A 20,676-nucleotide genomic window follows, 5' to 3' on the forward strand; every position below is an offset into this window, starting at 1 on the left:
TGTTTAGAACCAGATCATGACCACTTATAGGTGTGGTATGAAGCATAAGGGTTAAAAAGAATTTAATGCACTTTTCAGAATGTAACATCTCACAATTTTTTTTTTAAGAACTGAAAGATAGAGGAAAAATTAGGTACTAAAACTTCAGTATCTGCCAAAAAAAATCCCCCTCCCAGATGTTTACCCCTCAGGCACCCAAAGAAACCACAGAATTCACAAACCAACTGATGAGTTGTCTGGAATGAATGAGCCAAAGGGAGAGACAGAAATGAAACAAGACTGGTCACGTGTTAACTGTAAACACTGGGCATTGGTTGGGGAGTGGGGGGCGAGGGGGTACAATCTGGCTGGCTGGCAGTGGAACATGTGACTCTTGAGGTCAGGGTTCTAAGTTCAAGCCCCATGTTTGGCGTAATGCTTACTTAAAAAAAACAAACAAACGAAAAGAATAAACATTAAATGGAAAAGAAATGTTTCTTAAAGAACTGGGCAGTGGGTACAACACAGCACACTTTCATGATGCGACATTGTTATACATAACATATTTGGCATTATAAAATACAAGGTCAATCAAAAGAGGAGCACAACTGTATGGGTTTCCGCCCCACACTCTGCCCACTTCCTAGGTCTCTGCTTCTCCAGGTGGCAATTTCTGGAACATGCCCTCCCTCATGCCTCCAAGCCTTCCCACAAGCTGTTCCCTCTACCGGACATGCCACCACACAGGAAAACTGCTACTTTCAGAACTTGGGCTCAAAGGCTCGAACACAATGAAGCCCTCCCAGCCTCAGCCAGACAGGCTCAACTCATCCTCACCCTGCCCCCCTCCTGCTGTATCAGGTACCCTCCTCCCGCTCCAGCCTCATTTGTCATGGTTTGCCTGCTTGCTTATCTCCTCCCTAGGCCAAGAACAGCTCTGGAACAGGGATCACTTTGTAATTTCCAAGAAAAAGAAGCACTGAACCAGATGAGTCAACAGACTGCTGCTTCAGAATCGTTTGAAGCACTATGAGAAACTCCGGGAGTAATCCTGAGTGTCCACGTGTTAAAGCCAGTAATGACTTTCAAGGTAAGACCACCTCACTCTGGAATCCTGTAGTGGGAAGAGCTGCACAACCTTGCAAATGTATTTTTTTAAAACTGCTTTGGGCATCTGACTGGCTCAGTCAATGGAGCCTCCAACTCTTGATCTCAGGGTTGTGAGTTTAAGCCTCACACTGGGCATAAAGCTTACTTTAAACACACACACACACTTTAAAACTGTGAATTTTGGGGCGCCTGGGTGGCTCAGTCGTTGGGCGTGTGCCTTCAGGTCAGGTCTTGATCCCAGAGTTCTGGGATCCAGCCCTGCATTGGCCTCCTTACTCAGTGGAAAACCTGCTTTCCCTCTCCCTGGTGCCCTGCTTGTGTTCCTGCTCTCGCGGTCTCTGTCAACTAAAAAAATGAAATCTTTAAAAAAAAAAAAGAAACCAAAATGGTGAATTTCACAGCGTGCAAGCTATATATCAATAAATAATAAATAGAACATCCCAGAAGGGACCTTGATCTCCACATCCAGGGTAGAATGAGACGTCCACGAAGAAATAAGAGGCCTCACTGGCCAGGTCATTCATATGTGTCAAGGAACAGAGGCCCCTCTGTGCCAGGACCCCGGAAGAACAAGGTACCAGCGCCCCCAGCTCCCGCAAGTACACACTTGTAATTTGCTAACACAGCCAGGCTACTCCGTAACTATTCCTTAAAGAGCTGTGGCTTTCTGACCCTTTAATCCCACCACCAGTCTGCAGGTGTGTCCCACACCCTCCCCCTCAATCTAGGGGCCACTTCTAAGCCAAACTCACTTCGAGTGAAAAAAACGGTCAGCAACCTCAGCCCCCAACGTTTTTGAAGAAAACGCTTGACCCTCTGACTCCTGTTCCCCAGAGCACAGGTAAGCCCCTAAAACAGTGCACTCAAAGGTACAAGTCCCAGATGATAAACAGACACACAAGTAGCCACAAGTACACATAAAGATAGGCAGGAAGCAACAAATGAAAAGATGCTAATCAGAGTCCAGATCCCACATACCCTGGTCTGCAGATAAATTACCTTGCACCACATTACAGGGACTCAGTCCCAGACTTGTGGAGCATGGGGGAAAGGAATTCCGGGGTAAGCCAAAAGTCTCCCAGGTAAAATGGCTTTTCCTCCATTAGCCCCCAAGTCACGCAACAAGCAGGCGCAGAGAAAAGTGGGGACTTTCGGAGCATTCAGACATAGAGGATGGGGTGCAGAGTGGACATGGAAGCTGAACGTCTCATAGCTCCAAGGGCTGAGCCCACGTGCAGGGGCATGGGAAAATGGCTTGAGAGGCCTACAGCAGCATGGAACTCTGGGGCGCAGAGGCGGGGAAGAACTCTGGCGGTCACGACTGCGGGGCTGCGAAAGGGATGGAAAACCCAAGAGGAAAAGAGCTTGTGACTTCGCAACAGGGTGAGGGCCTGAGGGGCGGGGCGACGCAGGATGGGGCAAGGGGCAAGGCCAGGTTAAGGATGGGAAGGAACCGGCGAGGCGGCCGAGGCCGAGGCCACGGTCCGGTCAGGAAGGACCAAACCCGGCCGACGCCAGGCTCAGGGCGGAAAGGGCCAAGCGCGACCGGGGTTGAGGTCGAAGTCAAGGTGGGAAGCAGAGGGCCGGGTCGCGGTCGGGACCGGAAGGATGGAGCGGGTCAGGGGGCTCGATGGAAAGGACGCAAAGGGGACCGGGGCGGGAGGGGAAGGCCCGAGCGGAGCCAAGGCCGCGGGGCAGGAAGGAGAGCGGAGAGAGGCGCCGGCCGTACCTCTCCGGAGCTGGCCATGTCGAAGGCGGGCGGGGCCGCGGCCGCCGGAGCCGCAGCCCCAGGGCTTCCCCCCGGCCCGCCAGGGATGCTCAAAGCCGGCGCGTCCGCGGCTCCACAGAGACCCTGGTAGGGGGCGGGGCCTCCCGCCACTTCCGGCGCCTGCCGTACGCAGTTCCGCTCGCCAGCCGGCGAGCCATGCGCGGCCGCCATGTTGGGTGCGGCGCTGCTGCTTGGGGCCTTGCTAAGGCGCGGGTTGAGCCCCGGGGCGCCGCGTCAGGTGCCGCTGCCTCCGCCGCAGCCTCTCTGACCTGGGCTCCCCCTCCTCTGCTCCTTGACTGCGCCTTTCCAGCCACACTGGTCTCCCCTGGCCGGCCGAGCACTCTGCTGCCTCCGGGCCTTGGCATGTACGTCCCCATGCCTGCAAGTGTGCAGGAACCACATGTCGGACCATCCCGCGGCAAAGGGCATCACCTCCTCCCTGCCGTCCACACCCACCCCTAAACTTATCCCTTATCTTCTATTTTACTCCATAGCTCTACGCGCTGTCTGACCTACTGTGTCCTTTTCTTTTTTTCTTTTTTTTTTTTTTTTTCTCTCTTTTGTTTGTTGTTTGGTGCTTCTCTCCCTGTACTCAGCGGCAGGATTGCGGGAACCTGGGGATGCTCCCTGACATGTCATCGGCACCGAATAAATGCTGGCGGGGTAGATGAACGTGAGAACGGATGTGTGCTCACCCATAACTCTTTGCACGTAAAAACCATTTAGGAAGAAAAATCCGTGGGGAACACTGGGGGGTGACCCTGAGCATGTATAGGTTTCTTGCAGCTGATGGGACCAAGTACCACAGCCTGGGGGATCTAAAACCATAGAAATGTATTCTCTCAGTTGTGGAGGCCCGACGTAGGAAGTGAAGATGTCGACTGGGCCGTGTTCCAACTGCTGGAAGCATCTCTTCTGGCTCTTCCTGGCTTTGGGTAGCGGCCAGCATCCTTGGAGGCCCTTGGCTTTCAGGGGCCTTACTCCCAAGTTCTGCCTCTGTCTTTGCAGGGCCATCTTCCTTTCTGTGTGTGTGTTTGTGTGTGTGTGCGTGCGCCAAAGGCCATGTATCCTTTCTTCCTTTTTTTTTTTTAAGACTTTATTTATTAATTTGACAGAGATCACAAGTAGGCAGAGAAGCAGGCAGAGAGGGAGAAGCAGGCTCCCTGCCGAGCAGAGAGCCCAATGTGGGGCTCGATCCCAGGACCCTGGGATCATGACCTGAGCCGAAGGCAGAGGCTTTAACCCACTGAACCACCCAGGCGCCCTGTATCCTTTCTTATAAAGACACCACACGACCTTAACTAGGGACGTATTCAAAGAGCTTGTTTCCAAATAAGGCCGTATTCTGAGGTTCTGGGCGGACAGGAATCTTTGGGGGACACTTAAACAACCTAGTGCTTCAGGTTTCATACACTCTCCCCCAGGCCTCATTTACCTCCCAACCCCACTGGGTTGAGCCTGTTCCTATCAAGAGACCTTTGATGAGCTCCTTCTGTGGGTGGACTGTCCTGGGGGCAGGCACAGTCCTTGTCTCAAAGAGTTCATGTTCTAGTCTGCAGTTAAATACACAACTTCAGGCAGAACTATGACCTGGGCAGGCATCAGCAGTGTCCGAGGCTGATGTTTCTCCTCCTGTCCTAACTCCTGACCCTTCCTTTTCCCCTACAATCTGTAATCAGGTATGTTTTTCATTGTGGTGGGGGTGTTTACTTTCTGTCCCCCAGGGTAGAGGCCACTGTTCAGCAAACAGGCCTGAGCGGAGGAATGTAGAAAGGGCCCACAGCGACCCCCTGGGCTGAATGCAGACAGACCCATCACATGACCTACCTCAAACTATCCACAGGCCCTAACTCTCCAGTGCTCTACTTACAACCGGGCACAGTTACCAAAAAAGGGAAAAGGCTCTACATCGCCATTCCTCTTCACCTTCTCCCTTTAAAAACAGCCCCCACCCACTGCCTCCTGGCAAATGGTCTCTGCTTTGCCGTCTTGCCTGCCACTCCCTTGCCGGTGTATTCAATAAACTTCTGTCTCCTGTGTTCTGCCTCAGGTGAATTCTTTGACCGCCCATGCCTCCGGCTTCCATGTGATCTTCGCCCCACATCTGGAAGCCCCAATCCGATCAGGAGAGACGCCATGTTTAGACACCGCACCCCTCCACTAGAACAGAGCTGGACAATAACAGACCCTCGGTAAACCATGGTCAACTAAATGATTACCCGGGCTGATCCCCGTAAGGGTCCGACACAGGAGCGATTCACAAACTCTAACTACTGGGAGTCCCGCATTTCCCAGGCGCTGAGTTCTGAGGAGCATTTAGTTGGAAACCGCCGAGTGTGGGCTCCAGGCGACCGAGGTGGGGAGTCAGTTCCAATACCTCACTGTGCTGACCCACTCAGGGGTGGTTTCCAGGTTTGGGGGACACTTTGTCACAGTACTCTCAGTGACTCCTGCTCCCAGAGCCCACCTCTGCAGTACTGGCTAGCCTGAGCCAGGTCTGAGCTCCTGGCCGTGATCCCCAAAAATATCTGGAGTGGAGGCTGGGAAGGATGCAGGGAAGGTGGAGATCTCTGTTACCTCCCCCGCCCCCCCAAGTCCGAATGAGAAGCAAAATTGGGATTGGAGCCCACGCTGTCTGTACTGCAGAGACCTCATGACACCGGAACAGTTTTTAAAGGAGCCGTACCTTCCCTAAGCTCCTTCCACTGCAGCAAGAATGACCTTTTATTTTATTTTTAAAGATTTTATTTATTTGCAAAAGAGGGAGAGAGAGTACAAGTCGAGGTGTGGGGGAGAAAGAGAGGAAGCCGTGGACTCTGCCCTGAGCACAGAGCCCAACGTGAGGCTCCACCCGGGACTTGATCCCAGGACCCTCGAGATCATGACCTGAGCTGAAGTCAGACGCTTAACCAACTGAGCCCCCCAGGTGCCCCCAGAATGACCTTTTAAAGCTGTCTGCATAGAGGTGAAAAGTGACTTTCACAGAGGAAACCAGCACACACGTGTTTATTGCAGCTTTATTCATAATTTCCAAAACTTAGAAACAACCACAATGGCCTTTGGTGAAGGATGGATACATTAAACTATAGTCCATCAAGACAATGGAATTCTTTTTTTTTTTTTTTAGATTTTATTTTTAAACATCTCTACGCCCAACATGGGGCTCAAACCCTTAAACCCCAGATCAAGAGTCGCACGCTCCGCTGACTGAGCCAGCCAGGCGCCCCCAGCCAGTGGAAAATTACTCAGCACTAAAAATAAGTGATCTATCAAACCATGAAAAGACATGGAGGAAACTTAAGTGCATGTTACTAAGTGAAAGAAGCCAATCTGAAAAGTGCTGCCTATGGGATGCTTCCAACTATGCATTTTGGAGAAGGCAGAACTCTGGAGAGATGCAAAAAATCAGTGCTTTCCAGGAGTCAGGGAAGGGGAGAAATGACCAGCTGAGGCACAGAGGATTTAAGGCAGTGGAACTAACTCTGTATGATATTACCATGATGGGTGCGTGTCCAAACCCATGCAGTGAAAACACCAAACCCAAGGGTACCAGAGTGGCTCAGTCGATTAAGTGTCCAACTCCTGATTTCAGCTCAGGTCTTGATCTCAGGGTTGTGAGTTCAAGCCCAGCATTGGGCTCCAGTATGGACCCTACTTAAAAAAATTAATAAATGAAAGCACCAAAAAACACCAATACCATAGTGTAAGCACCAGGAGTGAACCTTAACATAAACTATGGATTCTGAAAAAAAAAAAAAAAAACTATGGATTCTGGGTGACAATGATGTGTCAGTGTAGGTTTCATCAGTGGTAACAAATGCATCACTCTGGTTGGGGACGCTGATGGTGGGGGAGACTGGGCACATGGGGGCAGGGGGCACATGTGAAATCTCTGTACCTTCTCAATTTTGTTGTGAACCTAAAACTGCTCTAAAAATTAAAGATTATTGGGGTGCCTGGGTGGCTCAGTGGGTTGGGCCTCTGCCTTTGTTTGGCTCAGGTTGTGATCTCGGGGTCCTGGGATCGAGCCCCATGTCAGGCTCTCTGCTCAGCAGGGAGCCTGCTTCTCCCGACCCCACCTGCCTCTCTGCCTACTTGCGAGTCAAATAAATAAATAAAATCTTTAAAAAAAAAACTTTAAAAATTAAAGGCTATTAGTATTTTTTGTATTGAGCATAGTTGACACACAGTGTTCCATTAGTTTCAGGTGTAAAAAAAAAGTCTCCATTTTTTTGTAGTATTTTATTTTTAAGTAATCTCTACACCCAGTGTGGGGCTTGAACTTAGAACCCCGAGATGGAGAGTCATATGCTCTACCCACTGAGCCAGCCAAGCGCTCCTGAATTCTTCATTTTAATCAGCTTAAGTGTAAATGGCCATGTGTGGCCAGTGGCCCCTATAGGACAGGACCATAAGTTCTGTGAGGGCAAAGAGAAGTTGAGTGAGATTCAGAGAGAGGTTGAACGATCAATGGCTGAGTGAATCAGCACAGCACTTGTCAGGAGTTTCTGGATGGTTCCAGCCCCTACGTGCCTTGGGTGATTCCAGGCCACCGGCATATCTGAGCTGTGTTACCCTCCGAGCCCGTTTCCCCGCAAGGAAGATGACTGCCCTGTGACCGTGAACCTCCCCGGGGCCTCACCACGAGGATCCAGACACAGATCCATCTGTATTTCCTAATTATTTATTTTCCCCCTAGTTTTTATGGAGGCGCCATTTGCTGGGTTTCAATGCAGATGTGCACCTGCGACCCCCTCCCACCGACCGACATCATGATGCCTACATCCCTCTGTGGTCCCCACCCTCCCTCGCACGCAGCCTCTGCTCTTCCTCCTGGTCACAAGCAGCCATTGTGCCTTCGCTTGGTGGCCTGACACTGTTTCCCCCGTTACACTGGGTCCCTCATGCGGGCAGGAAGCACATCTGCTTTCTTCTCCACTGCTCCCCCTGTTCCTGGCACGATGCCCGGGACAAACAGCGGTTGGCTAGAGGAAGGAAGGAGGAACGGAAGGCGGCCCGGCATACGCTGGGCCCTTAATCAATGCTTGTGAAAGGAGTGAGTGACTCAAGGTGGAAGCTTCCAGCAGAGCCCAGGGCTTATCACCGCCCCTGAATGGGATCCAGAGAGCTAGAACTGGCCCCAGAGGAGGTGGGGGGTTGGGGGGGAACTACTGCTTCAGGCCCTGCTGCCTGGGCCTCTAAGACAGAAGAGTGCCACGCACACTGCTCTCACACCTCCTCCAGGACGGGCGCCCAGATACATAGAGGTAGTCCAGGGCCCCTGAGGGAGTGGGACTGACTCCTCCAGAGCCCACGCCACACACCGGTTGTGCTGTTTTGTGTACTGAACTAGGAAAACCTGCCAAGGAGAGCTCCGGGGTCAGTCACAAGCTCCTGTTTGGTTTTGGAACGTCTCTTATAACAGTGCCCTTACCCCAACAGAGTCGCTTTGCATGGAGTACCATTACTTGTGTCCCTCCCAACCTGCCTCAAGCCTGTGGGACTCTTAGACACATCCCGCCCACATGAGGGTCTCTGCTGTCTTCTGTGAGGTGGGAGCCAATGGGCCACCAGATTCCTGAGCCACAGGGAGAAGGGAGCAGCAGAAAGCTGGAGCCGCCCTGGGTCCATGGAGGGAGGGGCTGGTCCCCTCCAGGCCTCAAATCTGGACTTGGGGTTTGATTCTGGGCCTTTTCCTCCCTCTAGGGATACAAGAGCAAGGGGCATCCTGCATGGCTGTCCTCCTCCATTCTACGCCCCCCAGCCCCATCACAGCTTCTAGCAGAGTGCAGGCAAGCCAGCCTTAGGAGCACTGCATTATAAAGTCAGAAACTGACCCCCAGCACCAGGCAGACCCTGCCCAGCCCCCAAGGATCCTTGGAAACCACGTCCTGAGGCACAATACAACGGTGCGCAGCCACCTGCCACAAGGCAGAACCCAGGCCCTGAGCAGGGAAGCTCCATCGCCGTTAACCAGACCTATTCTGTGCAGAACTGACACGCCCCACCCCAGGCCCTGGACAGCACTGTGGAGCTGCCCTACATCAAATCGTCTCAAGGCCGTTCCTTTGCTGGGTAGGAATTAGAGGCGAGCTGGCAGTCAAGATGGGATTCCACCCGGAGTCTGCACCAGGCCCATCAGGTAGGATGACCAACAGCAGATAGAAGGTCTGGGGGGGCCTAGGACCACCTGATTCCCCGTCTGCAGAGCCCAGGCCTCCCACCTTCCCAAAGCACCTGACCTCAGAACTTGGTGAGAAATAGGATTACACAGCCGGCAGGCCAAGGGCCAGGGCCCTTAATTGCCTCTATCCATCTCTGAGCCCATGACTGTTCCGTCATCAGGACTCAATACACCTCAAAACCCCTTCCCTTCGAGGCAGGGACAGCTTGGTCCCCACTGTCCCACCCCTCTTCCCAACACCAAGAAGCCACGTGTCCTTTCTTTAAGGTGTGCACACTTTATTGAACTGGTCTTGTCAGTGTACAGGGAAGCCCCTGGCTGCCTCGTGCCTCAACCCCACTCCCAAGGGGATCAAAAAGCTTTCATGAATCTTGAATTGGAGGGGACAAAAAAGGGGGAAGCCATGATGGCAGACCACTCAAAATAAAACAAAAAGAACAGGTATTAAGGCGAAGATTAAAAAAAATTTGGACTACATAATTTACACAAAAGCAATTTTATCACCCTCCCGTGTGGACTTGGGCGAGGACTGCCCCTTCTCAGAGAGAAATGGGAGTGGCTTTTGGGAAGGCAAGGGACTTCCTGTAACAATGCATCTCACGATATTTGGAATGACTATTAAAAAAAAAAAAAACACAATGTACAATCAAAGTCCTCGGCCACATTGTAGAACTTTGGGGATGCTCGCTCCAACCAACTGCTGTCACCTTCACCGTTCCAGTTTTTAAATCCTGAGTCAAGCGCCAAAAAAAAAAAAAGAAAAAAAAAAACTGGAAAAAAAAAACTGAAAAAATTCAAAAACAATTAAAAAAAAAAAACCCAAACAAATAAAGCCATGCCAATCTCATGTCGTTTTCTGCGCAGGTTAGGTTTTGTCAAGAAAGGGTGTAACGCAACTAAAGTAACAGTCCGCCTAGAAGCATTTGCGGTGGACGATGGAGGGGCCGGACTCGTCGTACTCCTGCTTGCTGATCCACATCTGCTGGAAGGTGGACAGCGAGGCCAGGATGGAACCCCCGATCCACACGGAGTACTTGCGCTCAGGGGGGGCGATGATCTGGGGGAGGAAGGGGACAGGTTAGCGGGAGGATCCAGCGCACCGTAAGCCAGGAGGAGGGGCACGCCCACAGGAGCCCCACCCACCCCCAACCCAAGGCGGGCCCAGGTCAGCAAAGTGCCCACCTTGATCTTCATCGTGCTGGGCGCCAGGGCGGTGATCTCCTTCTGCATCCTGTCGGCAATGCCGGGGTACATGGTGGTCCCGCCGGACAGCACCGTGTTGGCGTACAGGTCCTTGCGGATGTCGACATCACACTTCATGATGGAGTTGAAGGTAGTTTCGTGGATGCCGCAGGATTCCATGCCTGAGAGGAAACACGCCAGACTTGGCTTCCGGGAACGGCCACGAGGGTGACCCTCTGAGACCAAGGGCAAGAAAGGCAGGCGGGGCTCACTTACCCAGGAAGGAAGGCTGGAAGAGCGCCTCTGGGCAGCGGAACCGCTCGTTGCCGATGGTGATGACCTGCCCGTCGGGCAGCTCATAGCTCTTCTCCAGAGAGGAGCTGGAGGCCGCAGTGGCCATCTCCTGCTCGAAGTCCAGAGCCACATAACACAGCTTCTCCTTGATGTCACGCACGATTTCCCGCTCGGCAGTGGTGGTGAAGCTGTAGCCACGCTCCGTAAGGATCTTCATGAGGTAGTCTGTCAGGTCCCGGCCAGCCAGGTCCAGACGCAGGATGGCGTGGGGCAGAGCATACCCCTCGTAGATGGGCACAGTGTGGGTGACCCCGTCTCCGGAGTCCATCACGATGCCAGTGGTGCGGCCAGAGGCATACAGGGACAGCACAGCCTGGATGGCCACATACATGGCTGGGGTGTTGAAGGTCTCGAACATGATCTGTAGTGAGAAGAAACCAGGTGATGCCCAGGAAACCACCACAAGGGGGTCAGGCCAGACTAGGGACATGCAGAAAAGTGCAAGGAACACAGCTCAATGTGCTGGGGATCCCGGGATGGGGATTCACTTCAGACCTATTGTGCACCTACTGAATACACACTCCAAGGCCACTCGACACCAGCCTCATCGGCTTGGTCACACCAGCCAGTGTTAGTAGTACCTACAACCCATAGCATTTTATAACCTCAAACGCCTAATCAGAAAGGCAAACACAAGAAAGAATCCATCTGGGGAAAAAGCGAATAGAACCTGCAGAGTTCCAAAGGAGACTCAGGTCAGAGAAGAAAGTCCTAGGAGAATGGCAGAAGAAAGAACACGTGAGACAGGGCGTGGCACAGAAAGGCAAGAAAGGATGGGGTGGCCGCCCACGGAAGGCCAGTGGGCCACTAACCTGGGTCATCTTCTCACGGTTGGCCTTGGGGTTCAGGGGGGCCTCGGTCAGCAGCACGGGGTGCTCCTCGGGGGCCACACGCAGCTCATTGTAGAAGGTGTGGTGCCAGATCTTCTCCATGTCGTCCCAGTTGGTGACGATACCGTGCTCGATGGGGTACTTCAGGGTCAGGATGCCCCTCTTGCTCTGGGCCTCGTCCCCCACATAGGAGTCCTTCTGGCCCATGCCCACCATCACGCCCTGCGGAGGGAGGGGCGAGGCGACCTGAGCACGGGCCCGGAGGCACCGACCTCCTCCCCAGGAGGAGAGGCCCCACCTACGACCCCCACCTAGATCAGAGCCAAGGCCGGCGCCCTACCTGGTGCCGTGGGCGCCCCACGATGGAAGGGAAGACGGCCCGGGGGGCGTCGTCGCCTGCGAAGCCGGCTTTGCACATGCCGGAGCCGTTGTCGACCACGAGCGCAGCGATATCGTCATCCATGGCGAACTACGAAGGGAGTCGGGCCTTGAGCCGGGGGTCGGGTGGGGCCGCCCCCGCCCAGCCCACTTCCGGCGCGCCGCGGCCTCGAGCCGCCAGGGGGCGCCGGCGCGCGCTCACATTGGGGACAAAGGCGGCCGGGCCGGCAGCGTTATTACCATAAAAGGCAAACGCTGGTTGGAGGCGGCCCCGCCGCGCGCGGCAGGAAGCCAGGCCCCCGCCCCCTCCCCACCCGGGGCTGGCTCCGCCCCCGCCTCGTTCAAAAAAGCGCCGGCTGGACTGGCGCGCGGCGGCCACGCCCGCGGGAGCCGGCGGCGCGGAGAGGAAGTGCGCGCAGGCGCCCTCGCGCCGCCGCGACCCCACCCCTTCCGGCCGGCCGCACCGCCCTCACCCCGGCCGCGGCTCCCGGCCCAAGCGTGCATGCGCACGCGCAGCCCTGGCCCCAGCCCCCACCCAGCCGGCGGACCCGCCGCGCCCACCCACCCACCCTGCCATCCAGCCGCGCGAGCCAGCGAGCCGCTGCCTCGGACAAAGACCCGCGGCCGCCTAAGCCTAGATCGCAGCACGCCGTGGGCGCGCAGTGCGAGCGCAGTCCCGGCCTGAGCGAGGGGGGAGCGCGAGCCCCGTTGCCAGTCCCCGGCGGCTCTCTCCCGGCGCCGAGGCCAGAGGCCGAGAGGCCAGCCGGCCGCCCGCCCGGAGGAGGCGCCGCGGGGCCGCAGCGAGCCCCGGCCGGCCCGGGAACCTACCTGGGGGTGGTGTAAACCGGCGGCGGCAGCGGCGGAGCGGCGAGGGCGAGGGGCCTGTGCTCGCGGGGTGGACGCGGTCTCGGCGGTGGCTGCGCGTCGCGCCGCCGGGTTTTATAGGGCGCCGCCGCGGCCGCTCGAGCCATAAAAGGCAACTTTCGGAACGGCGCGCGCTGATTGGCCCCGCGCCGCTCACTCACCGGCCTCGCCGCACAGTGCAGCATTTTTTTACCCCCTCTCCCCTCCTTTTGCAAAAAAAAAAAAAAAAGAGAGAGAGAGAGAACGAGCCGGGCTGGGAGAGAGCGAGAGCGAGATTGAGGAAGAGGAGGAGGGAGAGAGTTTTGGTGTTGGCAGCCCTTGGGTGCTGGGCCCGTGGGCCGCCGCCCCTCTTCGGCAATGCCTGATCTGGCCCCTCTCCTGTTCTCTACCCCGAGACCCCCTGCGTCACATGAGCAGTGAGCGCCCCGGTGGGCAACGGTCAGCATGGATGCGAGGGTCCCCGGTTTCTGTGGGTGCATGCTTAAAGAGCAGTTGCAGGGGAAGCATTGGTCCACAATAACTCCACTGCCTAGAAAGCCTGGATTGGGGAAGGGCGGGGTGGGGGGGCTTCGGCTGGGGTGCTTAGCTTGCTAAGTGAGGGGCATTACTACTCAGACACCTGGGGCTGAGGGGTATGGTATACTGAGGGGGAATTAGGAGGCTTGTGGCCACTTAACAGGGTTCTCAGGCCTTAGAGGCAGGACAGGCATCTGGAGCAAGTGACTGGAAGTTCCCTGTGAAGAGGGCTCCAAGCCACCCCAGCTGCAGGCCTGCACTGAGGTGGGCTCTGTAGAGCAGAGAAACTGTTCCTATGGAACCAAGAGCTGCCTGGTCACACCCAGCGGATCCCGGCCTGAGCCCTTAGCCCATGAGCCAGGCAGCTGTTGGGGGAAGGCAGACAGGGCTGCTCAGCACAGCTCTGGGACCTGGGGCGCACCATCCATCGTCTGTCTGTCATGGGCGGCTGCAGCTGAACTTCTGTCCTGGACCATCTGGAGCCTGCCAAGGATCCTTAATGCCCCAGAGATGAGTTAGCTTGAGGGGCTGTGGGGTGACACAGACAGTAGCCAAAGACCCACTGTCGTCAGAGGAGACCCTCTCCTTGTCGCCCTTTCCTGCCCTGGGTCTGTCCACCAACCATTGGGCAAGATTTGGGTATCTGGGAGTGTTCTGGGTGGTTCCCTGCTCTGAGAGCTGCCAGTTTGGCAGACAGAGCTGGTACCCAGATGGTGACCATGGGTGGCCAAAGATGACTGGTGTGTGGCCGACAGAAAACCCCGGGGGGCCACAGAGGGACGTCTGGTTCAGCCTAGAGGACCATGCACCTTCTTGGAGATGGTGGCAGGAAGCTGAATTTTCACACAGAAAACGGGAAATGGTCTTGGTAGGGGCGCAGACCTGTAACCACTGGGGTCTGTCTCTGGGCACCCCAGGGCTTTGCCGCACGTAGTAGGGCGTCATGAGCTGTGCGTGTGGAAACCAGTGACCCCTCTGTCCATATATGGATGTACAGTCTGGTCCTGCCCACTACGGGTGGCTGGTAGCAGGGCACTCTGGAGTTGCAGAGGCCATAGCTGGGTGGGAGGGGTGACCATGCCCCAGTGCATAGCAGAACCCTCAGGCTCAGAGCCCCACACCAGCACCCCTAGATCACTGCCAAGAGATTCGCTGCCTGCAGCTCTCCCATCTCGGCTCCAGGCTTGGGGGAATGTTCCCCACCTGTCCACTCCCTGCCTCCCAGGGACTGCCCTATCCCTGGCCTTGTATTTCTCAGTCACGGGCATCTGGCCAGCCAGCTGCCCTGGGGCCTGCCAGCCCTGCAATTTGGGGGCTGGGGAGCGACCCTCTTTTTGCCTGGGGGTGAGGGCTGCTTGTGGCTGCTCCCTGAGCCTGGAGGGGTGCTGGGCAGGCTGGGACTAGGGCCGCAGGGCCAGGGACGGGCTTACATCTTCTCCAGCAGGGATGGGCTAAGGGGCAGGGGCACCAGCCCAACATAACCTCAGACTGGAACACTACTGGCCCTAGGCCTACAGCAGCCATTTTCTGGAGCTCTCCTAGACATCCCTCAAAGCCCATTTGGGAAGAACCCCCTCTGTGGGGGAGCCCTTTGCCATCTGCACGCTATACTGCCCTCCCACTTAAGACCTTCACAGCTTGGCCTCCCACTCCAGACTGGGAGCCCCGGCACCCACCTCCTCCCACCGCATCCCTCTGGGGGCTCTGTGCTGATGAATGAACAAGTGTCTCCCAGGGTATCCTCAGCCCTAGGAAAGGACACTGGGAAGACAGAGGATTGGGAGGGGGGGTGGGCCTGGAGCCTAGGGGGAGGGGCAAAGAAAAAGAGGAAGTGGAGCCTGTGGGAGGAAGTGGGAGGAGACGAGCGGGAGAGGAAGTGAACAGGTTCTTCGCTTGGGAACTTTGCCCTTTGCAGGGAGATTTCCGAGCTGTTACCCAGCCCGCATACGAACCTCCCGAGCCTTAGCCTGGCTCACCCAATGGCACTTCACCTGCTTTCTGGGGCTTTTTTATCCTACCACCCTGGTTCCCACCACCCTGCAAAGCGTCCAAGCAGGGGACACTTAACAGTCCTCCCCAAGGACAACACCTCTCTACAGAAACTTGACCTGTGGCTTCTGGACTCTTGGCTCCAGGAGGGTGGAGAGGCCGCACACTGAGCAGGGGCTCTGTGAAGGCTCACGGATGAACGAAGGCACAGAATACTCTAGCAAACACACGTCCTTTTTACAGAGGAGGAAACTGAGGCAGGACTGGAGTCCATCACGAAGGACACTAGGCGCAGGGTCCTGGGGAGTTTCATGCTGCCCCTCCCTGGTAAAGTGTCCCCTGGAGTGTGCCCAGGGACTGGGTCCAAAGGCTGTTCCAGAGTTTGAGTTCTTGGGTCCCACTTCCCTTATCTCCTGGGGTCCAGAGAGAAGAGCCACAAGCCTATGGTCACACAGCCATGGCTCCTGAGGCCCCAAGCCTGCAGTCTGTGCCACCTTTTCCCCCTGCCGTCCTCCCCGGCTCCCAGGACATTCTCAGAATATTCTGGACCTCAGGATTTCTGAGGGACGGGGCTTGGGTTTCCTGTGCCCCCTGCCCAACTTTTCCTATGCCTCCAGGCCAGCTCGTGGGGATGCCTCCTCCAGGAAGCCTGCTGTGATTTCCTCCTTCTGCTATCAACCCAGCTGGGATCACATAGCAAGGGCACAGCCATGAGCCAAACCTCCGGGATCACGCTGCTCTCGTGTCCAACACACCAGCACCAACCAGCCAGGCGCGCTTCCAGAGTGGAACGGCACCAGGCACTGTTTTCAGCAACACCCTGCAGAAAGCAGGTGTGATCCCGGAGACAGACCTTAAATGAGAGAGTGAAAGAGAACTCGCTCTGCCACCTACGAAAGAAAGCAGCAGGTTTCCTCAGGAAGGAGGGAGCTCCTTAAAGGGCAGTCAGAGACACCCCGCCCCGCACCCCCCCCCCAACACCGCAGGAGCCAAGCAACCAGCTGAAGGAGGCCCCCCTCGGAGGAGGCAGGCAGGAAGGCTGGGCTGGGCCCTGTGTGCTCTCCTGGGCAGCAGCCAGGCCCTCAGTCCCCACCCAGGCCTGGCCTCTGGCCAGAGTGTCCCAGGGCCTCAGCTGGCCCCAGGCTGCTCACCGAAAGTTATCCACCCCCCCAAGGGGAATCCCCACCCTGGAGAAGCTGGGAACTTCTGATACTTCTTGGGAGAGTTTTAAAAAATCCTTAAAAACTACCCATCTCTCTTCCTGTGCACCAGGGCACTCCTGGGAAGTTCCCAGCCTTGCTTACTTGAACTTGATTGAATTTTCAGAAATAGAAAACAAGGTTCCCTGGGCTCCCCCACCCCTTCTACATGCACCAGCTGAGCCCGTTCTTCTTGGCCCAGACCAGCTTCTGGGAGGGCTTGCTGTCCCCATTCCGCAGAGCAGAACCCCAGGTGACCCAAACAGACCCCGAGTGCCGACAGGGAGCCGGACGCTGGGACCCTCCCAGGCAAACTGGAGCAAGGAGACGGGAGGGGGGTGGCGGGGAAGCTGAGGCATCCTGGCCTCCGCCGCGGTCTCACAGCCCACTCATCACCGCAACTTGCCTGGAGCAGCTGGTGGCTTGCCCAAAGCCCCCTAGATGCCAAGGTGGCCTTCGGACACCAGGTCCTTTCATTCTGCAGACCAGGGCCTGAGAAGCCAGGCGACACAGGCTGGATCAAGCCTGGTGACACAGGCTGGATCAAGCCTGGTGGGGTCATCCGCAACTTCAAGGCCTCCTGCCGGGGCCCCCTGGGGTGTGGGCAGACACACCAAGTGGGAATCGCAGGGCCAGGAGGCACCACACACACTATGCCCCTTAGTCCTCTGTTCCCGATTTGTGAAAGAAGGCAGGGGGGCAGGTGGCCTGCAGGGTGCCCCGAGCGGTCAGTGACATGGGGTCTGCCGCCCCAGCTCCGGGGCCAAGCCCCCAGAGATCTGCTCAGAGGCTCAACCCCCTTCCTGGCTGGGTGGCCTTCTCCCTGCTACTCTTCTGCCTGCCCCAGGGGCCTGCAATGCCTGAGGAGTTGGGCAGAGGGAGGGGTGCCCCTCCTGGAGGGCCCGGGGAAGTGAAAGGGGAACGGAGAAGGGGGAAGGAGATGTTGGAAAGTGCGGGCGGGCGGGGCGGGCTGACTCAGAGGCCAGGCTCACACACCTCAGGGCTAAGCCTGGCCTCCCCAGTCCCTGAGAGTCCCCGAGGGCCTGCTCTGACCAGAGCTAAGCCTGAGTCACGACTCAGAAATCTCACCTCACCCCTGCCAGCGCAGCCGGAATCTCCCCATTTCTCAGACTCACAAACTGAGACCAGCGGCCACAGGGCTTGGTCTTGCAGTTCACCCCACGCTGTGACGCAACCACCACGCTGCCCTGCTGGTGGGAAATGGCCAAGCCTGGGTGTGTGGCTGTGCTAAGCACCCCTGCCTGGCCGTGGGGCACCCCCCACAGGGCTCCACGCCGGGCACTCCATGGCTGGCGCTGCTCCTCCAGCTGCGGGGCCTGGGGCCTGTCCAAGTGGAAACCCGATCGGTCATGGCCACAGTAGCTGCGTCACCAGCCCCTGCCCAGCCAGAAATCTCTGCTGCTGCTGCTGGGCTTGCCAGCAACCTGAGCCGGCTGTGTGGCTGGGCTTCCTGATGGCTCCCCTTGCTTGGCCCTGTGCCGACTGCTGGGGACACGGGGGTGGGGGTGGGGGATCCCTGGCCTGCCCTGTCCCCTGGGGATGTGGTCCTGATTGGATGAGGTTGGTCCTGGTCTAACCCAGAGAAGGGACAGAAGTCCTGGGCTTTGGTTGGATGGATCGGGCACAGACGAAGTTTCCCCAATGGACTGACCTTCATTGGGGACCGGTGGCAGCAGCCAGGGCCCTCCTCCCCTCATTTCCAGGATCCTGAGAGAATCATTTAGGCTAAGGACGTCACCTGGACTGCTGAGACCCCCAGCATGGGGGATGAGAGTGGGGAGGGGGGCTGGCACCAGGTGTGCTCACAGCTGTGACCCAGGATGTGTGGTGAGGAAGTTGCAGGGTCAGTCCGGGCCCTGGTAAGATTCAGGGATAAACCCATGGTGCCCAGGGCTGGAAGGCCACATGCAATCCCCTCTTAGTGAAGCCAGGGTGAAGAGGGCCCCAGAGCAGGTGGGGTACCCCAGGAAGTAGCGCCCTGCCCCCTCCAGGAGGCCCCATGGATAGTGAGTTCAGCACACCGTCTTTGGGGGACCCCAGTCTTTCCTTCTTCAAACCCCACTGAGGCTCCACACTAAGATTCTGCTCTGTTGCTCGCCCACTGGATGTCCTCGGGGAAGTGACTCAGCATCTCTGAGCCCACCAGGGTCTGAAAGACCATGTGTGGATGGCACTGTCTGGGTGGGCCTTCTGGGCTTTTCAGCAGCTTGTCACAGACTCTCAAAGCTGGCCACCACCCGGCTCCTTAAGAAAAGAGAAAACAAGGCCCAGAGATGGGCAGAGCTGGCCCAGAGGCACACAGCCCGTGTGGCAAGCCAGAGCCCAGGCCTGGAAGGCTGGAGGTATGCAGTCTGTGTGCCACCGGAGGGCCAAGTGGATCCGTCTGGAAGGATGCAAGATGCTGCTCCCCACGGCCAAAGGGACCTGAGCAGTCCCTAGTGCGTGGACAGTTCTCGCGGCCACTTAGGGCCTGTCTCCCCAGGAAGGAAGCTACACGCTCAGGCCTGGCCTTCCCCACCTGACCAAACCCAGTCCTGCCCGAAGGCTCATTCCGTGTCCCTCTCAGAGCACGTGAACTTCAGGTCCTTCAAACCATCTGGCTGAAGAGGGAGTGGGGCCCCCCTTGCTGCCCCCCTACTTGCCCTGGGGTCCCCTCTCTGTAGGCCGGTGTATCGCGGTGCACCCAGCACCCAGCAGGCACCAAGACTGCAGAAGTAGTGGCGCCTGGGTGGCTCAGTGGGTTAAGCCTCTGCCTTCGGCTCAGGTCATGATCTCAGGGACCTGGGATCGAGCCCCGCATCGGGCTCTCTGCTCAACGGGGAGCCTGCTTCCCCTTCTCTGCCTGCCTCTCTGCCTACTTGTGCCTGCCTCTCTGCCTACTTGTGATCTGTCAAATGAATAAATAAAATCTTTAAAAAAAAAAAAGACTGCAGAAGTAGATGGAAAGTTGTAAGTGTGTAGCTTTGTCATCTGCCCTGTTGGGGACATAGGGAAGACCACTGTGAGAGTGGCCTTGGGTAAGTCGCTCGCCTACGAAGTCACAGAGCAGAAACACTGGGCCAGCCCAGACTGAGCACAGGATGGCCATGTGCTGGTGACCTTGGGCCTTACACACTGTGTCCCTCCCTGTGGCATGAAAGCCAGAATACATCTTCTTCATCCCAGGCTTGCGGAGGGGGCTAAGAGGGGAGAGGCTCTCCAGCCTTGCAGCCACCTCCTGGGTGGTTCCCTGCTGGGCCAGCTCCAGGAGGCCTAGGAGGGGAGTGCTGGAAAAAAACCCTTTCTGCCTGCCCCCCCTCGGTACCCCCCCCAGCATGTGTGTAACGTGTGTGAATTCACAAGAAAAATCGATGTCTCTCACTGGTCCTCATGCTCGTCACACACAGAGCAGGTCCCTTGAGGGGTGGATGGTGGGGAAGAGAGAGCCAGTGACCCCGCTGCCTTCTCCCTCTGCCCTTCCGCATTGTTTTTCCACCAGAGAATACCCATATGACATGTGGGTGAGGAGGGGGCAAGGGAAAGGGGAGGGGAGTGAGCGAAAGACTTGGAACGAGAGGCCACCCAAATCTCCAAATCACCAGTAAAAATAAAATGATGCTCGGGGTACCTGGGTGGCTCAGTTGGTTAAGTGTCCGATTCTTGGTTTCTGCTCAGGTCTTGGTCTCGGGGTCGCAAGTTCAAGCCTCACATTGGGCTCCACACTGAGCGTGGAGCCTCCTTAAAAAAAAAAAAAAAGATGCTCAACATCACGGGTCAATGGGAAATGCAAATTAAAAACACACTGAGGGGCGCCTGGGTGGCTCAGTGGGTTAAAGCCTCTGCCTTCCTGCTCGGGTCATGATCTCAGGGTCCTGGGATGGAGCCCCACATCGGACTCTGTGCTCAGCGGGGAGCCTGCTTCCCTCTCTCTCTCTGGCTGCTTCTCTGCCTGCTTGTGATCTGTCAAATAAATAAAATCTTTAAAAATAAAATAAAATTTGGGGCGCCTGGGTGGCTCAGTGGGTTAAGCCGCTGCCTTCGGCTCAGGTCATGATCTCGGGGTCCTGGAATCGGGTCCCACATCAGGCTCTCTGCTCGGCAGGGAGCCTGCTTCCTCCTCTCTCTCTGCCTGCCTCTCTGCCTACTTGTGATTTCTCTCTGTCAAATACATAAATAAAATCTTTAAAAAATAAATAAAATAAAATAAAATTTAAAAATGTAAAATAAAACCACACTGAGATGTAGCCTCATCCCCGCAGTGGGATGACGTCCCCAGAGGATTGGCGTCCCCAGTGCTGCTGGGGACAAGCAGCCGCTAGAAGA

At 56.5% G+C, this 20,676-nt stretch overlaps 2 protein-coding genes and 1 long non-coding RNA gene across 7 annotated transcripts in view; 1 reads left to right on the forward strand and 2 right to left on the reverse strand.

Annotated features, from left to right (window-relative positions):
- The window catches only part of FBXL18 (F-box and leucine rich repeat protein 18), a 41,804-nt gene extending 38,547 nt beyond the window's left edge, over window positions 1-3,257 (reverse strand). The window contains exon 1 of one of the 3 annotated variants that reach the window (XM_082750510.1): window positions 2,819-3,257. In XM_082750510.1, coding sequence (XP_082606636.1) covers window positions 2,819-3,028 — 210 coding nt within the window. In that variant the 5' untranslated portion in view covers window positions 3,029-3,257. The remainder of the gene's footprint in view (window positions 1-2,818) is intronic. The other 2 variants (XM_082750511.1, XM_082750509.1) reach the window with 2 other exon arrangements.
- On the forward strand, window positions 518-9,639 carry LOC309857758. Of its 2 annotated transcripts, none has more exons than XR_014307895.1 (2): window positions 518-1,069; window positions 4,908-9,639. It is a non-coding gene; the product is annotated as an uncharacterized lncRNA (long non-coding RNA). The 2 variants fall into 2 exon arrangements; XR_014307896.1 differs by lacking the exon at window positions 518-1,069 and adding an exon at window positions 3,087-3,222.
- Window positions 9,299-12,881, reverse strand: ACTB (actin beta). 2 transcript variants are annotated; one of them, XM_082750512.1, is made up of 6 exons: window positions 12,614-12,881; window positions 11,748-11,876; window positions 11,390-11,629; window positions 10,500-10,938; window positions 10,224-10,405; window positions 9,299-10,098 (listed from the first exon to the last, which is right to left on the reverse strand). In XM_082750512.1, exons 2-6 carry the CDS (start codon window positions 11,868-11,870, stop codon window positions 9,955-9,957), a joined length of 1,128 nt encoding a protein of 375 aa, XP_082606638.1. In that variant the 5' UTR covers window positions 11,871-11,876; window positions 12,614-12,881; the 3' UTR covers window positions 9,299-9,954. The 2 variants fall into 2 exon arrangements, with proteins under 2 accessions (XP_082606638.1, XP_082606639.1); XM_082750513.1 differs by lacking the exon at window positions 12,614-12,881 and adding an exon at window positions 12,355-12,552 and having other exon boundaries at window positions 11,748-12,091.
- Between the last annotated feature and the right edge of the window lie 7,795 nt (window positions 12,882-20,676).

Source organism: Mustela nivalis (genome assembly GCF_964662115.1).
Source record: "Mustela nivalis genome assembly, contig: HAP1_SCAFFOLD_1172, whole genome shotgun sequence".
Lineage (NCBI taxonomy): Eukaryota > Metazoa > Chordata > Mammalia > Carnivora > Mustelidae > Mustela > Mustela nivalis.